Raw genomic sequence first — 24,907 nt, 5'->3', positions numbered from 1 at the left:
CTCGAGAGACAATGAAATTTTGGCTGTGCACTTTGGTGAGGGGCGTATGTGCACAAATTCAGACTTTTGGGTGGAGCATTGGAGGCTGCAGCGGCGAGCATAACGGTCCACTATGGTCGCCGCCTCCTGCAGGTTAGCCTCAATGTCTGCAAGGGAACCCTGCGTGGCCCACAGGGTGATGTCATCAGCATACAGCGCATGCTGCACACCGGCGACAGCGCCCAGCTGGGCTGGTAGGCGCATCATAGCCAAATTGAATAAGAGGGGAGAGAGCACCGGCCCTGGGGTGCACCCCTGGTTCCTAAATGAAAAGGGCCATGTTCTTTATCCTGGATCCGAATGTAAGATTGTCTGTCGGTTAAAAATTGCCGAATGTATTGAAAGATATTTGTGCCGCAGTTAGTTTGAGAGAGGTGGGTGAGAATGATCTCGTGGGTAACGTTGTCGAATGCACCCTTCAAATCCAAGGCGAGTACGACCTTGTCATTGTGAGGGCATTCCACGGGGTCGAGGAGAGCCCGATTGAGTTGTAGCAGGACATCTTGTGCAGATCTGTGTGGGCGAAACCCGAACATGGTGTCTGCGAATAGGTGTTTGGATTCCATGAACTCGGACAACCTGTCACGTACCATCGTCTCCATGAGTTTGCCCACACAGGAAGTCAGAGAGATGGGGCGGAGGTTGTCCGTGTTGATGGCCTTGCCAGCTTTAGGAATGAAGGTGACCAGGGCGGTCTTCCACTCGATGGGTGGCACTTCCCCAAGCCACATTGAGTTAATGTAATTCAATAAAGACAGGTATGCTGGGTCGGGGAGGTTGGCTAACAATTTGACTGTAATTTTGTCCCGACCCGGAGCGGTGCCGCGTTTCATTTTTGCCAGGGCCGCCTTCAGGTCGTGGAGCTGGAACGGTTGATCCAGCTCAACGTTCTCAGAACCTGCATAAGAGTACGCCGGCCCGCGGGAGTCCTGGGTGGTGCACAAGTACTGGTCCCGGAGCTTGTGCGCCAATTGATTTGTGTTGCCCTAAAAGCTGTGTATTGCTCTTTGGAGGTGTTTTTGAGTTTCCGTGCGTGTTTGCGTTGGGTCAATTAGGGCGCGAAAGAGTCGCCACGTGTACCGGCTGGACATTTGCCGCGCGGCCGTATTGCATCGGGCCACCCAGTTGGAGTCGGCGAGTTGGGCCGCATACTCAGCCGCTCGTTGAGTGAGCTCGGCGATGCGAGCTTTAAGTTTCCGGTTGTGCTTTTGCCGGTGCCACCGACGGACGAGGCAATGCCGGGCCTCCCAGAGATGGAGCAGGTGGTTGTCCACATCCGAGACCGCCTCTGAGAGCTGGAGGCGAAACGCAGAAGGCGCCCGTGTCCTGTGCGGTGTCAGTGCACGTTAAAGATCCCCAGGTGGTCGAAATTATTCAGGAGACCTCCACTACGGCACCTCTTTCTCTCTCTCTTCTTTCACTCCCACCTTCCTCCCTTCCCGTACGGCGCGGTTCAGGTGTCCGCCAAGATATGCGAGACAGATACTGCGCCATTTCCTTTCCTCAAAAACCAATTTACCTACTTCCTAAAGAAATTTTCGTAAGGGGCTGCTAAGAAGAACTCTTTACCTCCGCCGCCGCGGTGGCTGAGCGGTTATGGTGCTCGGCTGCTGGCCCGAAAGACGCGGGTTCGATCCCGGCCGCGGCGGCTAGAATTTCTTTGGAGGAGAAATTCTAGAGGCCCGTGTACTGTGCGATGTCAGTGCACGTTAAAGAACCCCAGGTGGTCGAAATTTCCGGAGCCCTTCACTACGGCGTCTCTCATAGCCTTAGTCGCTTTGGGACGTTAAACCCCATAAACCAAACCATAAACCATCTTTACCTCCCCCTCCTCAGGATAGGACTGGATGCTGCCAGAGCCTTAGAAGCAAAATTCCATGGGCTTTTAACTTTTTACAAAGGCTGTAACTTAGGTGCCCATCGGTTATCATCCATTTTCTTCGCCTGTTTTTTATGCAAATTTTAGAAGGCACCTCCGGCGCTTCAGTAAACGTCCACCCTATATCCCCTGTACTGCATATTGTGAGTTTGCCTTGAGCACGTAATGCTCAAAGCTTATACTTCCTTTAGTCTATTCATAGCCTATAGAATGTCAATAGGAAAAAAAATTACTGAATGTGTATGACTATAACTGCAAAGACTGCCTGTAGATAGTGTCTAGGACTTTTATCGCCGATGTACTAGGCGATAAGATTTGTGGATAAAGCGTCTCTAGACTTTATCGATGGAAATCTACGGACAGTCTACTCTCTAAAGAAATTTTCGTAAAGGGAAACTAATGGGAACCCTGGACCTCCGTCTCCTCAGGATAGGACTGGATGCTGCAAGAGCCCCACATCATGGCTTAGAAGCAAAACTCCATGGGCTTTCAACTTTTTACAAAGGCTGTAACTTAGCTGCCCATCAGCTTTCATCCATTTTCTTCGCCTGGTTTTTACACATTTTAGAAAGCACTTCCGGCGCTTCGGTAAATGTCCACCCTATATCCCCCTGTACTGCCTATTGTGTGTTTGCCCTGAGTACGTAATGCTCAAAGCTGTCTTGTTAATTTCTAACTCCCCACTGAAGTCCTTACCTTCGGAGCAATTCTGCATTCCTAGAAATAAACCCTGGCACCATTATTCTTTTTCAAAATACTATATTATCGTGGCACTCCTCTTACCTGTCGTTCCAGAATCCTGTTCATGCTTTTTCATCAGTGTGTTGCCTTCGCTTACTCAAACCGTGAGATAATTGCCCTCTCGTACACAGAAATGAGATCATGTTGAATTTTGAGCGCGTGATCAGTGTTATCAAGTATGTAACCAAACATGATTTATTTCCGCTGAATGTAAAACCTAGAACCTCTGTCCCCTGCTTCTCTATGGAAGGAAAGTTCAATAACGTCAGCATGCATTAGAATCTGAAATCACTGCCCCATGATTATACAAGAGATTTAATAACCTTCACTCCATATTTAATATGTAAATTAAGAAACGGCCGGCATTCAGAAAGAAGCGTAGTGTAAAAGCCATTACGCACATAACGCATTCCATGGAACAGAAAGCGAGCATGGTAAGAAGGTAAAAAATAGAAGAAACGAAGCCAGTAAGCATACGCGCAGTGTCACACAAACTATATTACGCATTTTTGTCTTTTTATTCTTAACCGAAAAACCCCCGTCAATAAACGGCGAACGGCTGGAGAAGCTAATGCCAAAGAAACTGCGAATGCGACCGTTAGCTGCATGCGCATCGTCCGCGGCTTGAAATTTACAACACTGGGCTAATTTTTTTACGAATGCGTTTATGGCCAACAATGAACAGCAGAGCTACACAGGCGTCCGCAGTAAGGATCTGACGGCTTACCTCCATGCAAAGCGGGACATCCTCATATCCCTCGTACTTGTGCTCAGACCCCCTCGTGTCGTCCTTTCCGAGGTGGAAGTGGAAACTCCTCAAGTAGAACTTGTCATCCCCGAGGGTGTTCTTGCCAGTCAGGTAGGGCAGAGTTTCTTCCTTGATCACCACCTCGACTGTGGTGGAAACGAAGAAACAACAGATAATGTGTCGAGGGCTCACAAGCGCTTAAATGGCAACTGCAGCACTTTCTTGAGAATTTCGCGATAGTCAAGGACTCAAATCTATGTAGGCTGCAGGTAAAGCATGTCAACTGTTTTTGAAGTAGCATTTAAAATAGTGACGCAATCGACAATTGAATTTTGCGCTTCTCCTCAATGCACCGGAGAAGTGGAGAAAAACTCAGCGTGGCTTCACGGAAGGTATGATATCAAATTACTGTTGTCTTTCCGCCACACCCTGCCCTCACGCATTAGACGCTGCCAAACAAGTCTTATCAGGTTTGGTTTGGTTTTATGGGGTTTTCACGTCCCAAAGCGACTAAGGCTATGAGAGACGCTGTAGTGGAGGGCTCCGAAAATTTCGACCACCTGGGGTTCTTTAACGTGCGCTGACATCGCACAGTACACGGGCCTCTAGAATTTCTCCTCCAAAGAAATTCGACCGCCGCGGCCGGGATCGAACCCGCGTCTTTCGGGTCAGCAGCCGAACACCATAACCACTGAGCCACCGCAGCGGCAACTCTCATCAGGGTTCGCCTTCGCTGGTGTTAGTTTTTGTGCCTCAAAGCAGGCATTTGTGCATTGCAAATGTACGAATACCTGCGATGACATCCTCATGCGCCCGCCACTTGGCGTTGCGCGCTGCGAAGCAGCTTGAAGGGCGTCCGGATTTCAATCGGCGATTACTTCACTATTTCAAGTGCTAGCCCAAAAAGGCTTCGCATGCTTTACCTGCAAGTTTCACACATTCGACCCTCTGAAGCTCGTTGAATTGTATAACCTGTGCAGTTTTTCTTTATACTATGCTCACAAATACCAGGTCTGAGCTAATAACGCGAGGAGTCGCTTTAAGATGCTATAGTACTGGTTGCGTCTAGCAACTGCCAAGACTGAAAGCATGGTCCAGAGACGTTCTTTAATGCTTATAGCAAATTCCTTGCTAGATATACACTGGACAGGCTACGCCACACGTCAACAGTAACGTCAACAATGACCCAAATATTGCTTTCGCACTACTATGCAACTTTGACAACGAAAGGTAGAGATGTCCGAACGTGAATGTATCGGCAGAGATCCGCCTGGTCTGGAGGCGAATTAGAAAAGAACGCGAAACTCCTAGCAGCGTATCATGGGGATGGAAGCATCGTTTCTGCGACCACTATGCGCTTTCTTCAGGGTTTACGTCATAGGGCACTTAGAGGTGGATTTCTAACATTGCTTTGATGGACTGCCACAGTTCTGGGGAACAGCTCACCGCCATGCGAGCCAAGCGGGTGACAATGGAAACAGTGCTTGTTGTGTTGCGGTGGGTTTAGTGGCGCATAGGGATCCGAGGCTTGAATTCGATTCGGTGAAGTGGTCAGAGTCATCGGAATGTTCCGTCATCGCACAATGCCCTCGCTACAAGTTACGGACATTGTTCCTGTGCTGGCGCAGTGCTAGTAGAAACTCTTAATTTCCCTGATGTAGCAGGTGAAAGTCAGCATACAGCGTTGCGTAAACGCTGCCCGAAGCCTCTTCTTTTCGAGAGTGGTATTTAGCCGGAGTCACGAAGTGATTCAGACTTACGTTGCAGTTTCACTCATACAGTGTATGCAAACCTCTCTATGCTTCGACAGATACTAGAGCAGCAATATACTGGAAACATTACATGCAGAAATATTTATTTATTTATTGGTTCATTTATTTATTTATTTATTTATTTATTTATTTATTTATTTATTTATTTATTATTTATGGTACATTTGCCTTATTTATAATCAACTGGAAACCCAAAGTTAATTCAATAAATAAGTCCTCTCTCTTCTGAGACATCCCCCTCACCAGGCCCTGTATCCTTTGGAGAGCTGCCCGACTATATGAGGACTACAGGCAGCCCACGTCCCTCACGTGTAAGGCAAACATGACGCAACCCTTATCTACACCTTGAACCCGCTTAGCTTAGTTACTATCGGATCAGAGACATTACCTAAGCAATCTAATTTAAACGTCAGCAATATTACTTTTAAACGAAACATTAAACAATACCATATTGTCGACAATATTGAATTTTCTTTATTTTAAAATCTCAAGCTTTCTGCATATCAGTCTATTCTCTTGTAAGTATTTTCCAGTCTTTACTTGTATGTATAATTGTAATTATATTGTTTATTTGATTGTCGTTGTATAGTTTGTGTTCCTGTAGCTCTTGCGTGTGCAATTTGTACATATGTCTATGCTAATTGTGTTGGGATGTAATTTGTTCTAATCATGTCGTGTGTCTACTCAGTAAAACTGTATTATGGTGCTGAGGCCCCGTCAGGTTTCTCAGCACTTTGCCTCAGGTGCCTTTTTCTCTAGAAATAAAATTAAAAAACATTCGCAGTGGCTTAGCTCTGGTTAAGCCTGGATATACAAGAAAAAGCTGCATTTATGCTTTGTTTGACGTCATGGCTGTCGCAGTTCGCGTACAAGGCACTGGGAGCACCGCGATAGCGGTGTAGATTTTGAGCCAACTCCCTCGCTATCACTTCTGTGTCTTTTTCCTTCCATGGCGAATGTCTGCGCCTCTTCTACGGCCGCCGCCGCCGCTCACGCGTTATGGCAACGCCTTGCGAAAGAACCTTCTCTTGGGACTGCGTCGGAGACCGCGCGGCAGCGGCGAAGGGTAAACCGGTGGCGAGGAGGAGAACGGAGGTGGTGGCGAGGAGGGAAAGGGCGCGCCACGGCGGCGCCCAGGGGTGGCCCGCGCGAAGCGCGGTGTTGACGAGCCTAGTGAAGCTTTTCGCTTCAAAACTGTACTCCATCCATCACGCTCCCACACAGTCACCGCAAGGGATGCAAAATGAAAAAAAAAAAACTGGTTTTGAGAAAAGGTAATGGCGCAGTAACCTATGCAGTAACTGTCTCATGTATCTCGGTGGACAGCCGAAATACGCCGTAAGACATAAACGAGGAAGTGGCAGAAGAAAGGAAGGAAGGGGTGCCATAGTGGGGGGATTCGGAATAATTTCGATCCCTTGAGGATTTTTAACGTGCACAGATGTAGCGGAGCACACGGGTGTCTTTTTGCATTACGACTCCATCGAAATGCGGACGCCGCGGTCAGATTCGAAACCTGGTACTCCGGCTCGGTAGCCGAGCGCCTTAACCACTGAACCACCACGGCGGGTTGCAAGGGATGTCCTTTTGGGGGATATAGAGGCCATACTCGTGGACTCACTGGCATGTCCCGTCGCCGCGTCGACGTCGAACTTCTTCAACTCTGCATCATAGCCCTTCATCTCGAGGTCCCCTTCAATAACCAACTTGGCCGCCTCGATGGCGTTCCTGATGTAGGGGAGGATGATGGGTGACTGGGCGTCGCCCTTGCCGCACATGTTCTCCTCCTTCAGGCAGGTCAGCTCACCCCACTTCTCGGGCTTGGGTCCTGCGTGAAACGATCGACAACAAGAAGAACGTCTTGCTTTGTCTCGACTGCAGGGGGTAATTATAAAACTATCAGATAAACTTTAGTCTTCTTAAGTGCTATGAACGCGAAAGCACAGTACACTACTGCTGTTTCCTTTGATGCGTTTGTGGTTGGTTATGTCTGTGGTTAGTCTGTGCGTTTATGTAACTTAGTTCCCATTGGCCACCAAACAGCATACCAAGCGGAGCTCCGTGGCTTAATGCCCATATATGCAGAATTGGACATTCTCTACTTAACATTCACAGACGGCGGCTAGTCTTCATACCACTACCTGCGCAGTGGCGCAGCGATTAGGCGATGAGCCACTGCACTGGCTGTTGCTGTCACAGCCACCCGTATGGACTGTGAAGTATGTTGCTCTTCGCGAGCAACTTCTTTCGTGCTGGCCACGCTCCTACGGACTTACCTGAGCTTAGCCGAGTTAGCTAGCGCGAATATGTGCGCTGGAACGTTGAGTTTCGCACTTTACCATTCCGGGTTACCATCTGGTTATGCCCTGGTTACCACCGGATATCACCACATACCGCCCTAGGTTACTACCTTTCTACCACCCGGTTACCACATAGTTACCACCAGCTATCATCCGATTCTACCGTTTAGTTACCACCTGGTTTTACGGTCACACTTCGTAATGCTTGGTTTCATTGCTAGACCAGGCTAAATGCGCGTACACCGGCCACTTCGAATCACCCGGGGTCACGTGACCACGTTGGAGAACGCCCCGTCGACGGCGAAGTATTACGCAGGTAAGCCTGGGAAGAAGCACCCTTGTGGAGAGGATGAGGGCGTGATGCGGTACAGCTGTTAACTATCGATTTGCTTGTAGCCCCCCCTTTCAATGCCAACTATCCGGCTTAGGGGAAAAAAAATCTGAAAATGTTTACTTCAGATCTCTAGGCGGTTCTTTTTAACTTAACCATGCTGTGCTCCAATAATAGTGGTTAGTTTGCGTCCCGTCTTAACTTTAAGGGCACAAAGTCCCGAGGTTCGAGGCAGGGCAGCAACGCAGTGATAAAAGGAAAACAGGAGCGCTACTTGCGACAGAGAAAGACAGAGCAGATGGAACCGTAGTACTCACAGTACATTAGATACACCGAAAATAACAGCGTGCCTGAACTGCCGCACCCTTCACTACGGTGTCCCTAATAGAATGAGTAGCTTTAGGACGTTAAACCCCACAAACCAAACCAAACCGAACTGCTACGAGGGATGCTTTCCTTCAAGCTGATGCCGCCGCCACAAAACGTCGCATGTGACCGAAGGCTTTCCGTACGCGCAGTTGGTAGTGCAATAACGCCTTCCGTTGCCGCAACCAGTGCATCAATAGGAGCTTCGCTGTGAACATGTCAGCATGGTCTCGACAATCAAGAGCCCCGCCAAGTGCCAGCAACATAGTGGTCCGAGATTTTTGCAGAGGACATTCAAACTGTAGGGGAAATCCACTGCAGAACGAGCACTGTTCGCGTTGAGGGCTGTGTTAATGACAGCCTTGTGCGAGATTGGCGAATGAAATTTCGAGATAGCAAAAAAGGCGCTCACGGTGAAGGAGCCTTGACAGAGTATGCTGTGGCAGTAGCGCAACTTGTGAATTGAGTGGATCAAATTTTTTCGATAGGCGTAAGTTCACCACTTATCAGCTCCCCGATGTGTGACTTGAACACGTCTTTTTCCGCGATCAAGTCGTTGGAAAGGGGAGAATAGACTCGAGCGAGGAAGTGCAGGACACCGTCATGGCATAGCTCAGACAACGTTTTCTGCAAACGATACTTTGAAGCTGGTGCACAGCCACGAAAAGAGCTGAACTTCGGCCGACATAGTAGTGTCAGAGGGGTGACAATCCCTTCGGTCGTTCCTGCTCGGAGCCTTCAAGTTTCGCTATGGACTAGTGAGAAGGTTTAATGAAACTGTATGACCACGTCACCACGACATCATCTCATCCTACGGACTATAAGCACCGCGTTTAGATAACCTTCGAAAACAACACCATCCACGTCCACTGTTCACGCCCCGGGCGGCACCTACCATTCCCCTACAATGTTCCTTCTTGCCCACAGACTGGGCAGCGAATTGTCGTCTTTGGTCGTCTCAAACAACGCGCTCCTTCACCTCAGCTACGAGTTTTTGCGGTGAGTAGCATCCTGTGTAAAGGTTAAGTGTGGGCTCGGTGAGCTGTATGGCGAAGGGCATTAGGTGTGCTTGGGGTAGAGATTCGGATAGAAGTTCGTCTCGTGCTGGAGCCGCTCCACGGGATCCGCTCTGGAGACATATGGGTTGTGTGGTAGAAGTGTTCTTCGCTGAAGTCGGTAGCATTCCATGGTGTGCGAGTACGTGATTAGCGCTGTCGGTGGTGCATCGTCTTTGAGATGTGACCGCCCGTCGCCCGGTGGCAAGCGCATGTGCGCACTCGGCGCCAGGAAGGGACGCGTGGCCGGGAGCCCAGACGATGCGTGCAATGAGGTGTACGTTGTGGGGATACACATGAATCCCCTGCCCCATTGTAACGGCCGCGCGTAATTATCACGCGATGCTATGCGCGCGCCGTTCGGGAGGTTTTGCGAGGGAGGGCACTCACGCCACCCCCGCTTCCTTTCGCTCCCCGCCGCGGAGACTTTCCCTCTTTCCCCTCTTACAACGGAGAGACCTCCTCTCCACAGCCCGGAATGAGACGCGTTTCTCCCGAGGCTCGCAGGTCTTCTGGCGGGAGCCGTGCACACGCACGGATCAGAGATCTGCCACGGAGACCGCTGCCCTTACCGCCCGGCCACCGTGTGTGACTTGACCGCCGCGGGCCGTGAGCGAGGAACCACGCGAGGTGAGCGGAACCTTCTTCCCCCACATTTTTGCGTGCGTTCTGTTCCTTTGTTCTCCACCCCCGTACGCGAGCGGAACCCTCTCCTTCGTTACGGCGGTTGTATTGTTGCTGCTGCACTTTACTGCTCGGGAGCAATAAACGCTCCTCCGAGTAGCATACTCATGTTTGTCCCCTCTGGCCCGAACCCACCGTGGTTGCGACTCACCGCACCGCGGGTTGGGGGTCACAGCTCTGACTGCTAGGGCTGGCACGCTGGTGCTAGAGAGCGACAACTGCTTCTAGCCCTTTGAGCGTTATCACAGGAATAGCCCCCATATTCTTGGCGCCCAACGTGGGGCCAGAGGTGTGACAAACCGAGTGTCTGTGTGACCGACTGCCGACATACAGACTAGCCTTGGCGGCGAGCGGGTTTGACATCCAGTCCCTGCTGTGGTTGTCCAATACGGCTTCTCAGCAGCAACATCCTGGTCACGGCACTCACTTGGCTGAGACGCCTAGGCGAGCCGTCCGGACGCCTAGCGCGATGGGCGCTACTCCTCCAGCGTTACGACTTTACCGTGCGCTACAGGAGGGGCAAGAACAACGTGGTGGCGGACGCACTTTCGCGCGCGCCCGTTGACGGCTTGGGAAGTAACAACACTGCCCATTCCGCCGCGCCCGACAGCCAGAGCAGCGCGACTGCCGCGCAGCTCACACAACGCCCCGAGGGAAGGGACACCCCGCCTTCCCAGGGCGAAAGCGTATACCACTTTGAAGGCATCAGTTCAGTGGTGAGCGTTTTCAGCAGAAGGGAGCTATTGGAGGCACAGCGGGAGGATCCATTTTGTCCAAAAGTGTTCGACGGGCTCAGGGAGCTGGGCGGCGCGGCCGCGGCGCACATGGAGGCAACTGGTATTGTTGTCCGTGCGGGGCGCTCGAACACAGCTGGTAATGCTGTGAGCGCGATGGATTCCTATCTGCTCGACTCCGATGGCATCCTGCTGAGATATATCGCCTCCGAGAAGGATACACACGAGTCCTTCAAGGTGGTGATTCCACGCACGTTGAGAGGAGCACTTTTACGCTCCTTTCATGACACGTGCATCGCTGGGCATGCGAGTGGCCCTAAGACTTACCTCAAGTTGTGCCGCCTCGCTACCTGGCCTGGCATGAAGCGGGATGCGATACGCTACGCCCGCTCGTGCGACGTGTGCCAGAGGGAACGAGTGGCCTGTGGAGAACACCCTCCCCCGCCAGCAGGCAGCCGCACCGAGACGCAAGGCTCGACAACAGAGCCCGGCGCCTCGTTACAACTTGCGCCCACGGCAGAAACAACTCTGACCAACGCGCAGGGAGTAATTTTTCCTGCTTAATATGGACGGAACACCCCTTCCATATTTCGCACCACGGCTTCCGGAGCAAGCACACGCTTTCTCGTCGGAAAAGACCGAGAGGGGTTAGACTAGCTCAAAAAAAAAAAGAAAGTGTAAATCTGGAAAGTAACTAGAAAGAAAAGACAGCCTTGCAGCCGCAGGCCAGCCTTCACAGCGTGCCCGGAGGAGAGCCAGCGGACGCCGCAACGACCGTTGCTTCTTCGAACACCGAGAGCCAGGCCGTTTGGAAGGCGGCCGCATTCCGAAGCCAAGAGCCTGCTGTCACCACCGGGTTACACAGAAGAAGAACAGCTTCCGGTCGGCCGCGGGACAGGCGAGCGGGAATTCGGGGAAACCGGAGCCTGTGTCTACCATGGCGAAAACTGCAGCAGAGAAGCCGCCTTGGAGTTCCCCGTGTCCCCGCTGCAGCGGCTTCGCCCGCAAGAGAAGCTTGGTGCCCCGCTGGGCCCGCCTCGCAAGTCCTCTGCGGCAGAGGGAAAATGGGTCGGCGCGCCTTTGTCACCCCCCAACGAGAGGAAAAGAGGGCGAGCCAAGAGCAAGCGGTTCATCCAGCTGAGTGGGGGCCGGCCGTACGCTACGACACGGTGCGTAATTTCCCTGAGCCTGCCTGCCGCCCGCGCGTCCCGGCAAAGCTGCCCTGGCCGACTCACGGGACCTGCGCTCATCGACCCCCTTCAACCCTGGGCTCCACGGTCGTCCATGGCGGTCGTCTACACTGCCTGCCTGCCCGGGCGTCCACGGCTTTCGACGACGGCACTGCTGGCTGTGAGCTGAATCTTTTCTTTATTGGCTTTTAAAGTTAAACGGTGTTTCGCCGGCCCCACTCGGTATAACCTTTTGTGTGAACGCGGTCACTTCTCGGCCGTAGGGCAGTTTTAAGGAGGGGGGGATGTGGGGATACACATGAATCCCCTGCCCCATTGTAACGGCCGCGCGTAATTATCACGCGATGCTATGCGCGCGCCGTTCGGGAGGTTTTGCGAGGGAGGGCACTCTCGTCACCCCCGCTTCCTTTCGCTCCCCGCCGCGGAGACTTTCCCTCTTTCCCCTCTTACAACGGAGAGACCTCCTCTCCACAGCCCGGAATGAGACGCGTTTCTCCCGAGGCTCGCTTGTCTTCTGGCGGGAGCCGTGCACACGCACGGATCAGAGATCTGCCACGGAGACCGCTGCCCTTATCGCCCGGCCACCGTGTGTGACTTGACCGCCGCGGGCCGTGAGCGAGGAACCACGCGAGGTGAGCGGAACCTTCTTCCCCCACATTTTTGCGTGCGTTCTGTTCCTTTGTTTTTCACCCCCGTACGCGAGCGGAACCCTCTCCTTCGTTACGGCGGTTGTATTGTTGCTGCTGCACTCTACTGCTCGGGAGCAATAAACGCTCCTCCGAGTAGCATACTCGTGTTTGTCCCCTCTGGCCCGAACCCGCCGTGGTTGCGACTCACCGCACCGCGGGTTGGGGGTCACAGCTCTGACTGCTAGGGCTGGCACGCTGGTGCTAGAGAGCGACAACTGCTTCTAGCCCTTTGAGCGTTATCACAGGAATAGCCCCCATAACGTAAAGACTGGGGATATTCTTCAGTTCGTGGTACGCATGGGAAATGAACAGTTCCGTCTTTCCTAAGCTAATGTGTACCCACACACGGGTGTACCCCTGCGTGTCCGCTCCTAGTAGCTGCTCCCGCTTCGAAGTAACCTCTGTATTTCGAGGTTCTTAAAGTAGTTTATAAGGGAAGATTTTTAGAATGCTCATTACACAAGTATCATAGCCCGCTGCATGCATAACTGTACGCACGCTCTCATCCGAGTGTTTTAACATTAGACAGTTTTAGCTGAGCGTTCTTACGGCCAGCGGAGAGGAGCGGACGGGCGCAGACGCCACTGCGTATGCGCACGTCGCTGGGCCGGACAGAGTTTTTACGGAGCGAAGCTTACGCCCACTGGGAAGCCCTCTCCAGCGGAGCGGTAGGCAGCGCGCGAGCGTGCGTAAGAGCGCGCGGGCGTGAATGGGTATTCAAGATGGCAGCCTCTTTGGTATATCTAAAACGCAACGTTTACCGAATAAATAAGTAAAAACACAGAATCTACCTTTACTAAAAAGTTTCAGCGCATTATTAGCACGATTAACTGATATTCTTTTCACTCTAACTCGAATTGTGACCTATAGGTGGGCCAGCAGAGCAATTAGATTCTAGTCCGCTCGAGAGGACTGGCGATTCGCCCTGCTAAAACTGCTTTCTCGCGCGCGTCTCCGCTGGTGTATCCGCTCGCCCGCTCCGCCGCGCTGGCCGTAAATACGCTCAGCTAAAACTACCTATTGCCTTGCCGTATATGTACCTAAAGTTGCCTCTACCGAAGCCGGAAAAAGCGTATACGCTGCAAGCAACCACCTAGCCCTTTCGGGCCCAGAGTAGCGCACAGTGGAATTGAGACATGGACGTAAAAATGCCACAAACAAAGGCCGAATCATCTACCATTGTGTCCTTCTTGGCCATTTGAGCATGCGCTATTGGCCGCTGGCGATAACAGTGAATGGTAACGCTGTTTTAAAACTATTGCATCAATTCGAAGCATTGAAACGCGATTGCACGCTGCCGCTGCGAGGACAGCGCTTACGGTATGCCGGACATCGTATTCCGCGACGGGATATGTGTCGTCCTTCACGCCTCAGTACCTTCCTTTCCGTCGTAAGAAAAGGGACAGTGCTCGGGAGCCCCTTGATTGCTCTCGTCACCTTCCTTTGCGGATGAGCTGACAGTCTCACCCGGTCCGCTCTCTGCGCCAGACAAGAAAACGGAGGGGAAGGGCTTCACCAACGCCGCAGTGATGCGCCCGAAAAATAAAAGAAGGCGACGCAAAACAGAGCCAGCAACACCACTCTCTCGTGAGGTAAGAACAAGCACAGTTTGAAGGAAAAACGCAAAGGCCAAAGATGTCTTTCGCAAAGGAAGCGAGTGGCCCTTGCTTTTCTGGCAGAGACCGGGCACATCCGCCAGTGACGTAGAAGTGTTTCATCGTCCTTCAAACATTAGCATGAGTACGGACTTCCCTTGCTAACGCTTGTAGGATGATACTAATGGGTGACAGATCTCCATTGCAATGGTCACTGCCACCCATGCGAACGGATGACGATGAGAATAGGTGATGAAAATCGAGAGCATGAACATGTTCACCAATATGCTCGTCGTGAACCTACACGACGAACACGAACATCGACCTGCGCAAGATCAGTGCAACTGATCTTGCTAGATAAAGGGATGAGAAAACAAACCCGAGAAAGAAATGAAGCAACTGGGCATCGTGTGTTTGAAAACAGCATCTTTTATGCCATTGCTTCGCTTAACTTGAGAGAAGCGATTTTAGAGTTGAAAAACAAAACGCAAGCCAGTCAATGCAGGGCTTGTCAGCGTTACCTACGTTCTCCATCTCTAAAGCCACTTCTTCAAGTTAAAACACTCCGCCTGTAATGACTACCGCTCTGCCACTTTTGTTAAGCTCGCGAGTCGCGGACACCGTTACTACGAAGCCTTTCGGTTTCGCCTAAAAAAGAGGCGCAGCATAGTAAAACAAAGAAGCACGCTGAAGAAGATAAAGTTTGAAGCACATTTGCTCACCTTTGGGATGACAGCCTCTCGAGTTGAGGCTGTAGCGGGGAACCGCACAGAATCTCGCACCAACGGGTACGAGACAGTGCAGCGCGGCGAGAGAAATAGTTGTTAATATTTCAGCTGAAACTGCGAAAATTTTATTTGCGCGGTGTGTTTACTTACTTTTCCTGTCAAGGAATGAACTGAGATGGTTTCGAAATGAAGCTGTCAGCACGTAACCTATTCAAGTGATACGCTCACGGAGGACTACTACCGCCTTTACTTACGTTGACGTCATGGTGCCTAAAGTGCAGCTGCAACTTTCCGACAATTTCATAGGAATACCTTACATGTATCGCCGTAACCGGTGATTTCGGGTTACGTGTAAGCCTGAAGAAAGCCAGATACGAACCTGCATTTCAAATGGTATGAGAACGATATTAATCTCAGTGCGATTTCAACAAATGTGTACTTCTGTTTATTTTGCTGTTTTGAAGTGGGAAGGTACAGCAGCTAACAGAAGTGATGCGGATAACAAAAACGATAAGCTTCGTCCATTAGCGCTAAGCAAACCACGAATAAATAGAGTGGAGATAGAGAGAGAGAGAGACAGTGAAGTGAAGAGAAGTGAAAGAATAATAAATTCAAACATGTCGAAAAGTTCGACTAGTCTGTGCATGCACATGAATATGGCTAAATTAGGCGCACAACGTTGCTTCGAACGCTAATGTACTTATCGCATTTTATCGCTGACCTTAAGTAGCAAGAAAAATTCCCAGTTCCTTGCCGCATCCTGCAAAAGAATAGCGGCGACAGTCTTGTGGGCTTCAGGCTTTGTGGAACACAAGTTGTACAAACTTATAAAGCCAAGACACATCCTTCATTACAATTCAAAATGGATTAAATACCTAGTAGGCTTATCACAACTGAAACGCGTCGCTAAATTTAGACTGTCAACGCTATAAGTTTCCTTCTGAAACGCCAGTTTCACCACTGTGCAGTTGTTCACGGTTGGTCTGTGTCAGGGTTATACGTACACGTGCAGATCAAGCTCTTCCGCTATACGAGTTGTTGCCACAGAACACGTTGACATTAAAATCCAGTTCTTCGGCCAGTAACACGTAGAGTCCTTGGAATGCTTCGTAACTATTATAATTTTCCGCTTTCGCGACGACCAATGGGAATTCCACGAACAGCACAAATCCACAGACGTCCCGCTGTTTGTTCGCACAACGCCACACTGAAGTACTCAATTAAGGAAGGGTGCCTTTTAAAAGTCCAGTCCGATCCGAAGCCGATCGCATGCGTCACAAGAATGCCATAAACCATCCAGAAATCGCACTCTAACTCGGCATTTGCAGCCATGTAGGTATTTACCACTGCTAGCCCCCTGTCAACAAGCCCATTTCCTGGCCACTAAGGAAGCTTTGCCACCGCAATACCCGGGCACCTTACCTTTCAGTCTCGTTACGATCATTCGAACTCCGAAGTGCTCTCTCCCTTTTTGCCATTGTGCCTCAGTTAGGCCGACGATTCTTACTATTCTTCTATCTTTCGCTGCAGCTCTCTTTTGGCCACTTTGCTGAGCGCGTAGATGTGCTACTGCTTTGTTTGCCGGGCCTCAAAAATAGCTAGCTACCAACGCTTGCGCTTTCAAGCGGCTTCTTCTTCGACGTCAAACACTCGTTTCGGTGACATGGCAGCTGCATGCCGACACATGCGCATGCCATGAAAAGCGCAGCGGCTACATGCCTTCGATCTGTAGAGGTCAAGGATAGCCAAGGGAACACGTCTAACCCAAACCCAGCACACTGCGCGCTCCGTTTTCCGCTCCTAGCGGCTATTGTTTCTTTCCCCGCAACAGCGCATTTGCTGCTTTCCTTTTCTGTGTGCACGCCGCGTCTTCCTAAAGTGCAGGCAGCACCAGGGTATTGCAGTTACCCTCCACGGCCTTTTTTTCCATTCTTCCTGGCCATCTCCTTGGCAGTTTCTATGGATTGTCTCCTTTTCCCTCTTATAAGCCCTCTTCCTGTTTCCTCGCTACCGTCGTCACAGCCTCTTCTTCACTATTCCCTCTTCCCCCTCACCCCCTCGCAAATCCCGGAGCCAAGTGAACCCACTCGGGAGCTGAGTTTCCTAACCAATAACTGCTATCGCCGTAAAACGCGAAAATTTGTGGCTAATGTGGGTTTAACGTCCCAAAGCGACTCAGGCGATCAGGGACGCAGCAGTGAAGGGCTCCGGAAAATTACTCCACGCGTAGAATTCGTTGTTCCTAATAAATGAAGCACGCAGTATTTGAAATGAAGGATACTAAACGAAACGGAATTGAATTTAGATGTGTGTGTTCGCGAGGCCGAGTATCTAATTCTCATTTTTTTGGCGTAGTGAGCTGATGCACCAAGAATAAGCTTTGTGAGTGTGAGGATCATACTTCACTGTTGAATGTAGACAATAGTTCTGTGCGAGACTTCATCGCGGGTCAACTGCCTGGCATCACAGCCACGTTGTCTTGTTGCGTCGTGGCCAAAAACTGGCGCGTTTTGATCGTAGTCAGTGACAATGTTATGCCGGTCGGCGTAGAAGTATGGACGCTGTGGTGAAGGGATACGTCATGGTCACATGATCATGGTGAGCATGGTTCATTGGAACAACTGAGTGAGCGCGGCAATACAGTGCAAAGGCGATGGCCATAGTGAATCTACCCTTGCAACTTCTTCACCTCGGATGTGAAAGCAAAAACCTAAAAATGTTTCTTTCCACTCAATGTTAAGATCTGCTACCGATCAACTACCGTGTACCCTTAATGAGAGGAGCCCTGAAATTTTATTTAAGAAAAGCAGAAGCCAGTGGCTGGATCCAGTCGGTGACAGACTTTGACGTGCGCACATGGAAGAAATGACAACTAGAAAGAGGAACACGTACAGGGCCATAGCGGACTGACAACATGCTGTTTGAAACATTTCCCAATTGTGTTCGCGACGTAATCAGCAAACGTAATCGTCAAAAAACAATTGGAACCAATTGGATATCCTAATGGTTCAAGTTGGAAAGAAGTTCCAATTGGATGGTCCAAATTTACTATGCAATTGTAATTGTACCAGTTGGTGTTGCAATTGGTGCGCCAAAGGGTCTTACCCATTGCATCCAAATGGCCTACCCAACGGCGCTCAATATAGCCAGTGAATGTTTGCATATTTGACAAACAATGCAGAACTAATATGGTTCTTATAACAAGGGCTATCAGAAGCTTAACCTACTAAATTGTATTCATCATCTGAACCACCAGTGCGGTCTAAATTAAATTAAATAACTGCGCTCAGTGGGCAAGTGCAACTGGCCGCAGCATGAAAGCCTCATTAATGGGGTATGTAAGTTGGAGCAGAAGTGTGTTCTCTGGATATGCGTATTAAGCTAATATGCGCTACTATTGACTCAATGTGTAGTGCTTCTTGTGTGTGATGTACTGTATATGTGTCTGTTGACATTAATTTTCATAAAAGCACGCTGCTTTCAGTTCGGTAGAAAAATGTTGAAATAACTGCCTAGCCTAATGGGTCCATTTGGTCCGACGGGTTGGATCCAGTTGGGTCAAATTGGTCAGTTGACTAAAAACAAACGGGACCACACTGTTCCAATTGGAAAATCTAAATGGAACCAACTGGAATCTCCAATTGCTTTCAATGGTTTTCTCGATTGGAAGAATGGCCAAGAAATGAACCCTGCAACCATTGGAAAGTCGGGCTGGCGCTGCAGGGCTGAAGTGTAACCGGATGGTCATGTACGTATAGTTTTGCAGTCACGTGGTTAATAAATCTGGACAAACCTGAACGCGAGTCATGCCCGAGTCTCGGTTATTGCCTCGAAGTTGCACACCAGACAACAGCAAAACAATTTATGGCCTCTATATTTCGCTATCAACCTTTATCACCTCTTTCCAGCTGCTCAGGTCACAAAAAATTGATCGGGGTTTAACGAAGTTAAATCGTGAACACGTGCGAGAGCAGGTGTTTATTCTTCAACTGGAGCGGGCAATTAAGCTCCACTTTAAGAGCACGACGCGATATCAGTAGAGGGTGAATGCACATGAATGCAGAATTTTTCATTCTCTATTTAACATTCATAAATGGCGTTGAGTCCTCATACTACTACCAACGCAGTGGCGCAGCTGTTAAGAGATATTCAATTGCACTGACAGGTGACTGTTTCTATCATAGCCACCCCTAGGCCTTGTGCGACGCATGTTGCTCTTCCCGACCAACCTCTCGCGCAGCTGGCGCTACGCTCTTCCGAACTTACCCGTGCTCACCCGAGTAACTTCGGTAAGCTCGGGTAATTCGGTTTGCTAGGCAACGGCCACTAAAGGTCGTTTGGTAGCCGCACCGCCAAGAGCATACACGACGAGCCGAGCTGGGCTCCCGTGGTGTTGCTTTCGCAACAATAAGGAGCTGTCCAAGTCGTCTATTCTCTCCAGCAAGCTAGCCCGTTCTGAAGAAACCTAGCGGGGAGAAATCCTATAGCAGGAAAGCCCAGCGTTGGCACAGAGCAGACACTCACCACGGGGACGCTGGCGTATAGGACGACCACTGTGAGGCCAGTCATACCTCAGGAGCCCGGACAACAGCCAGGTCTGAAACGCGCTCTGACGTTGGCAACGCGCAGCGCGAGCTCTCCGCTGTGTTGTCTTCGTTGTTCTCGAGAAGAACGCAAGCAGCGCCGCCTCCGAAGCCATCAGTGGGTGTCCCTGCTACAATTCACTACCCTTTCTTGTGACAGTGAAAAAAGGGCATTCTTAATGTCGGTGTTAATGGTGTCGCTTTCGACGTTGTATGTACCAAACGACCCGCACGTTAAACTGGTGGCCAAGGTTGGAGGTTGCCCAAGTGGACATACGCCACAAAAGCTGATGATGATCATATATAAGGCAGTTCATTTGCAGCAAGTAGACATGCCTGTCCTATAGCGGCCGGAAAGGAAAAATATAAAGGCAAGAATAAGAGTCCTGACCGGCTGTTCCTAACTGGTGTTCTTCCCAGCTGGTTTCGAGGAGAGGAGGAATTCACACCTTACAGATATTCTCGGCAGCATAGCGGTTTCTTATAGGTGTATCGGATCGCCAATGCACCAATATCCACAACAGGGCGCGTAGAGGTCCAAGCAATGTGAAAGGGGATCTTGCTGCAACTCATGCAATATCAACGGTATGTTTTCGACGATAATTTTTTCATGCCCGCGCTAACCAATAAAGACCACATTGCGGCATTGAGTCCACCGTAAGTTATCCCATGACAAAAATAATTACTCAAGCTCACAACCAAACATAAAGTTTACAGCTACTTCGACTCATTGAAAACCACAGGAATGCCAATATAGAGGTATTTTTCAGCTTTTCATTGGTCGATAGGCGGCTTAGGTGGGAAGAGATAAAACCGGACACTTGAGCCTATTTTTTTAACCATGCGATTGGTTATAGTCGAAACCACAATCGTTCCTCGTCACTGTGTGTTTTAGAGAGCCCTCACCGGAGCGGCTGTGAATACCAACCTTTTCCACCCGATTCTTGGCCGATCCCCCAGAGTGGGTATGTGCCATTCTGTCGTAGGCTACAACAACAACAACAACCAAAGCCCGCAAGGCCGAAGGCAATGCATCAGCCACTCTTCAGGTATGCTACGTCGCATACTGAACATAGGAACCTTATTTCAAAATTTACTAAATGGCGTAGACTATGAAATAACTGAAAAAACTCGCTGTGGCTTAGCTTGGTTAGGCCCGGTAATTGCGAAAGCAATATTCGTACCTACGCCATGGTACAGCTGGTAGTGTAGCTGGTGGTGGTGCTTGTGGCTAGACTTGTGGTGATGCATGGGTTATACAATCCAGTCCAATGCATGCCAATCCAATCCAATTCAATCCACTCGAATCCAATTCAATCCACTCCAATCCAATTCAATCCACTCCATTCCAATGAAATCCACTCCATTCCAATCCAACCCACTCATATCCAATCAAATCCAATCCAAACCAATGTAATGTACTCTAATCTAATGTAATCTAATCTAATCTAATGCAGTCCAATCCAGTCCAATCCAGTCCAATCCATTCTAATCCAATCTAATGTAATCAAGGTCAATTGAAGGTCAATGGTAGTCACAGCCGCGGCACCGCAAAGGCGTGAAAGTGCAAGTAGTATTGATTTGGTGGACACCGCCGCGGCACGATGGTGGTCACCGCCGCGGCACGGCAAAGGCGTGAAAGTGCAAGTAGTATTGCTTTCGCAATAAAACGCTTCTTGCGTCTTGAGGTAGCAGCCGTGGCGCGCTGCACCCATGGTGCAGCAGACCGCGCGAGCGGCACCGGCGTGGGAGGCGAGATCAAGGCACAAGTAAACCAGTGGAGGAGGGAGGGGGTGGCGTCTTGAGGTAGCAGCCGTGGCGCGCTGCACCCAGGGTGCAGCAGACCGCGCGAGCGGCACCGGCGTGGGAGGCGAGATCAAGGCACAAGTAAACCAGTGGAGGAGGGAGGGGGTGGCGTCTTGAGGTAGCAGCCGTGGCGCGCTGCACCCAGGGTGCAGTAGACCGCGCGAGCGGCACCGGCGTGGGAGGCGAGATCAAGGCACAAGTAAACCAGTGGAGGAGGGAGGGGGTGGCGTCTTGAGGTAGCAGCCGTGGCGCGCTGCACCCAGGGTGCAGGAGACCGCGCGAGCGGCACCGGCGAGGGAGGCGAGATCAAGGCACAGCGGCACCGGCGTGGGAGGCGAGATCAAGGCACAAGTAAACCAGTGGAGGAGGGAGGGGGTGGCGTCTTGAGGTAGCAGCCGTGGCGCGCTGCACCCAGGGTGCAGTAGACCGCGCGAGCGGCACCGGCGTGGGAGGCGAGATCAAGGCACAAGTAAACCAGTGGAGGAGGGAGGGGGTGGCGTCTTGAGGTAGCAGCCGTGGCGCGCTGCACCCAGGGTGCAGGAGACCGCGCGAGCGGCACCGGCGAGGGAGGCGAGATCAAGGCACAGCGGCACCGGCGTGGGAGGCGAGATCAAGGCACAAGTAAACCAGTGGAGGAGGGAGGGGGTGGCGTCTTGAGGTAGCAGCCGTGGCGCGCTGCACCCAGGGTGCAGTAGACCGCGCGAGCGGCACCGGCGTGGGAGGCGAGATCAAGGCACAAGTAAACCAGTGGAGGAGGGAGGGGGTGGCGTCTTGAGGTAGCAGCCGTGGCGCGCTGCACCCAGGGTGCAGTAGACCGCGCGAGCGGCACCGGCGTGGGAGGCGAGATCAAGGCACAAGTAAACCAGTGGAGGAGGGAGGGGGTGGCGTCTTGAGGTAGCAGCCGTGGCGCGCTGCACCCAGGGTGCAGGAGACCGCGCGAGCGGCACCGGCGAGGGAGGCGAGATCAAGGCACAAGTAAACCAGTGGAGGAGGGAGGGGGTGGCGTCTTGAGGTAGCAGCCGTGGCGCGCTGCACCCAGGGTGCAGTAGACCGCGCGAGCGGCACCGGCGTGGGAGGCGAGATCAAGGCACAAGTAAACCAGTGGAGGAGGGAGGGGGTGGCGTCTTGAGGTAGCAGCCGTGGCGCGCTGCACCCAGGGTGCAGTAGACCGCGCGAGCGGCACCGGCGTGGGAGGCGAGATCAAGGCACAAGTAAACCAGTGGAGGAGGGAGGGGGTGGCGTCTTGAGGTAGCAGCCGTGGCGCGCTGCACCCAGGGTGCAGGAGACCGCGCGAGCGGCACCGGCGAGGGAGGCGAGATCAAGGCACAGCGGCACCGGCGTGGGAGGCGAGATCAAGGCACAAGTAAACCAGTGGAGGAGGGAGGGGGTGGCGTCTTGAGGTAGCAGCCGTGGCGCGCTGCACCCAGGGTGCAGTAGACCGCGCGAGCGGCACCGGCGTGGGAGGCGAGATCAAGGCACAAGTAAACCAGTGGAGGAGGGAGGGGGTGGCGTCTTGAGGTAGCAGCCGTGGCGCGCTGCACCCAGGGTGCAGTAGACCGCGCGAGCGGCACCGGCGTGGGAGGCGAGATCAAGGCACAAGTAAACCAGTGGAGGAGGGAGGGGGTGGCGTCTTGAGGTAGCAGCCGTGGCGCGCTGCACCCAGGGTGCAGGAGACCGCGCGAGCGGCACCGGCGAGGGAGGCGAGATCAAGGCACAGCGGCACCGGCGTGGGAGGCGAGATCAAGGCACAAGTAAACCAGTGGAGGAGGGAGGGGGTGGCGTCTTGAGGTAGCAGCCGTGGCGCGCTGCACCCAGGGTGCAGTAGACCGCGCGAGCGGCACCGGCGTGGGAGGCGAGATCAAGGCACAAGTAAACCAGTGGAGGAGGGAGGGGGTGGCGTCTTGAGGTAGCAGCCGTGGCGCGCTGCACCCAGGGTGCAGGAGACCGCGCGAGCGGCACCGGCGAGGGAGGCGAGATCAAGGCACAGCGGCACCGGCGTGGGAGGCGAGATCAAGGCACAAGTAAACCAGTGGAGGAAGGAGGGGGTGGCGTCTTGAGGTAGCAGCCGTGGCGCGCTGCACCCAGGGTGCAGCAGACCGCGCGAGCGGCTTCGGCGTGGGAGGCGAGATCAAGGCACAAGTAAACCAGTGGAGGAGGGAGGGGGTGGCGTCTTGAGGTAGCAGCCGTGGCGCGCTGCACCCCTGGTGCAGCAGACCGTGCGAGCGGCACCGGCGTGGGAGGCGAGATCAAGGCACAAGTAAACCAGTGGAGGGGGGAGGAGTCTTGAGGTAGAAGCCGTGTCCCGCTGCACCCATGAAGCAGCAGACCGCGCGAGCGGCACCGGCGTGGGAAGCGAGATCAAGGCACAAGTACACCAGTGGAGGGGGGAGGCGTCTTGAGGTAGAAGCCGTGTCCCGCTGCACCCATGAAGCAGCAGACCGCGCGAGCGGCACCGGCGTGGGAGGCGAGATCAAGGCACAAGTAAACCAGTGGAGGGGGGAGGCGTCTTGAGGTAGAAGCCGTGTCCCGCTGCACCCATGAAGCAGCAGACCGCGCGAGCGGCACTGGCGTGAGAGGCGAGATCAAGGCAAATGTAAACCAGTGGAGGGGGGAGGGGGAGGCGTCTTGAGGTAGCAGCCGTGGCGCGCTGCACCCTTGGTGCAGCAGACCCCGCGAGTGGCACCGGCGTGGAAGGCGAGATCAAAGCACAAATAAACCAGTGGAGGTAGGGGGGGAATTGCGAGTCACTTGCGACGCGAACACAACTCAAACTATACCGCTGCGAATGGATAGCTGGGCGACGGCGAAGAAGTAGATAGAACAGGCTAATCCATGGGCACTCGCAGCAAGAGGGTGGTGAGGCCCCTAAGGTTGCTTCTGCCTATGACGGCAGTGGACGGCCACGCTGCAGTTGTCGGAGGCAATGAGGAATCCAGGTTGCGTGCAAGAGTCGCCTATTGCCACCAACTCCACCGCCGGGATTACCGCTTCGAACAGCGGCATGAGTAGGGGCGTGAAGCTGCGAAAAAGACTTGCAATGAGCCGCCGCTCCATCAATTCCTAAAGGTGGTTTGGGCGCGCCGAGGTGCGCCGGAAAGCTGCCGTGAATCCGTAACTTTACGAAGTCCACGACAGCCCAGTGATGAGAGCATGAGCTGCCGCGCGCTGGGGCCGGCGCGCGAACGACTGGGGGATGCGCGAATAAGTGTGCGCAAGATGGCTTCCATCCAGCGAGGAAGGCGGGCGAGCGACGGGATGCCATTACTGCACCTCTGCAAGACAGCGGCGCAGCAGGGACTGCTGATAGTCGGAGATACCTGCGTGGAATGCCGCACAATGTTGAAGTTGGGCGGCAGCAGGGGAACCACTAGAAGACGGAAAAGCTGGTGACCGCCGCTTCCGGCGGCGTAATGAAAAGGCAGACCGCCGTTGCCTGCTTGCGGCGGGGAGCCCACGGCCCACGATCGAGAAACGCATGCGCCAAAAGAGATGCGGGGTTAACCGCTTTCTTCAACTGTCCGAACGATACTGTTCTTTGATTTCCCAAAACTCCAAGTGCAAGAGGAATGCCTTCTCTTCCCGCAGTTTGTGGCGGGAGGGAGCGAAAAGAAAGCGAGCAGTAGATATTTATTTCTTGTCGAAAATCTTTGCTCCCGAAATATTATAC

General features: G+C 52.4%; 1 protein-coding gene across 1 annotated transcript in view; it reads right to left on the bottom strand.

The window, feature by feature from the left end:
• The window catches only part of LOC149365593 (carbonic anhydrase 3-like), a 28,456-nt gene extending 21,461 nt beyond the window's left edge, over positions 1-6,995 (bottom strand). The window contains exons 1-2 of the mRNA XM_089568881.1: positions 6,801-6,995; positions 3,387-3,553 (exon numbers count right to left, since the gene is read on the bottom strand). Of these exons, the coding sequence (XP_089425007.1) occupies positions 3,387-3,553; positions 6,801-6,957 (324 nt within the window). The 5' untranslated portion in view covers positions 6,958-6,995. The remainder of the gene's footprint in view (positions 1-3,386; positions 3,554-6,800) is intronic.
• Between the last annotated feature and the right edge of the window lie 17,912 nt (positions 6,996-24,907).

This window comes from Amblyomma mixtum, chromosome 1 (assembly GCF_055824585.1).
Source record: "Amblyomma mixtum isolate Tamu chromosome 1, ASM5582458v1, whole genome shotgun sequence".
In the NCBI taxonomy this organism is placed as follows: domain Eukaryota; kingdom Metazoa; phylum Arthropoda; class Arachnida; order Ixodida; family Ixodidae; genus Amblyomma; species Amblyomma mixtum.
Note: the sequence above shows the minus strand (reverse complement) of the source record. Positions and strands in the feature narration are given on the sequence as shown.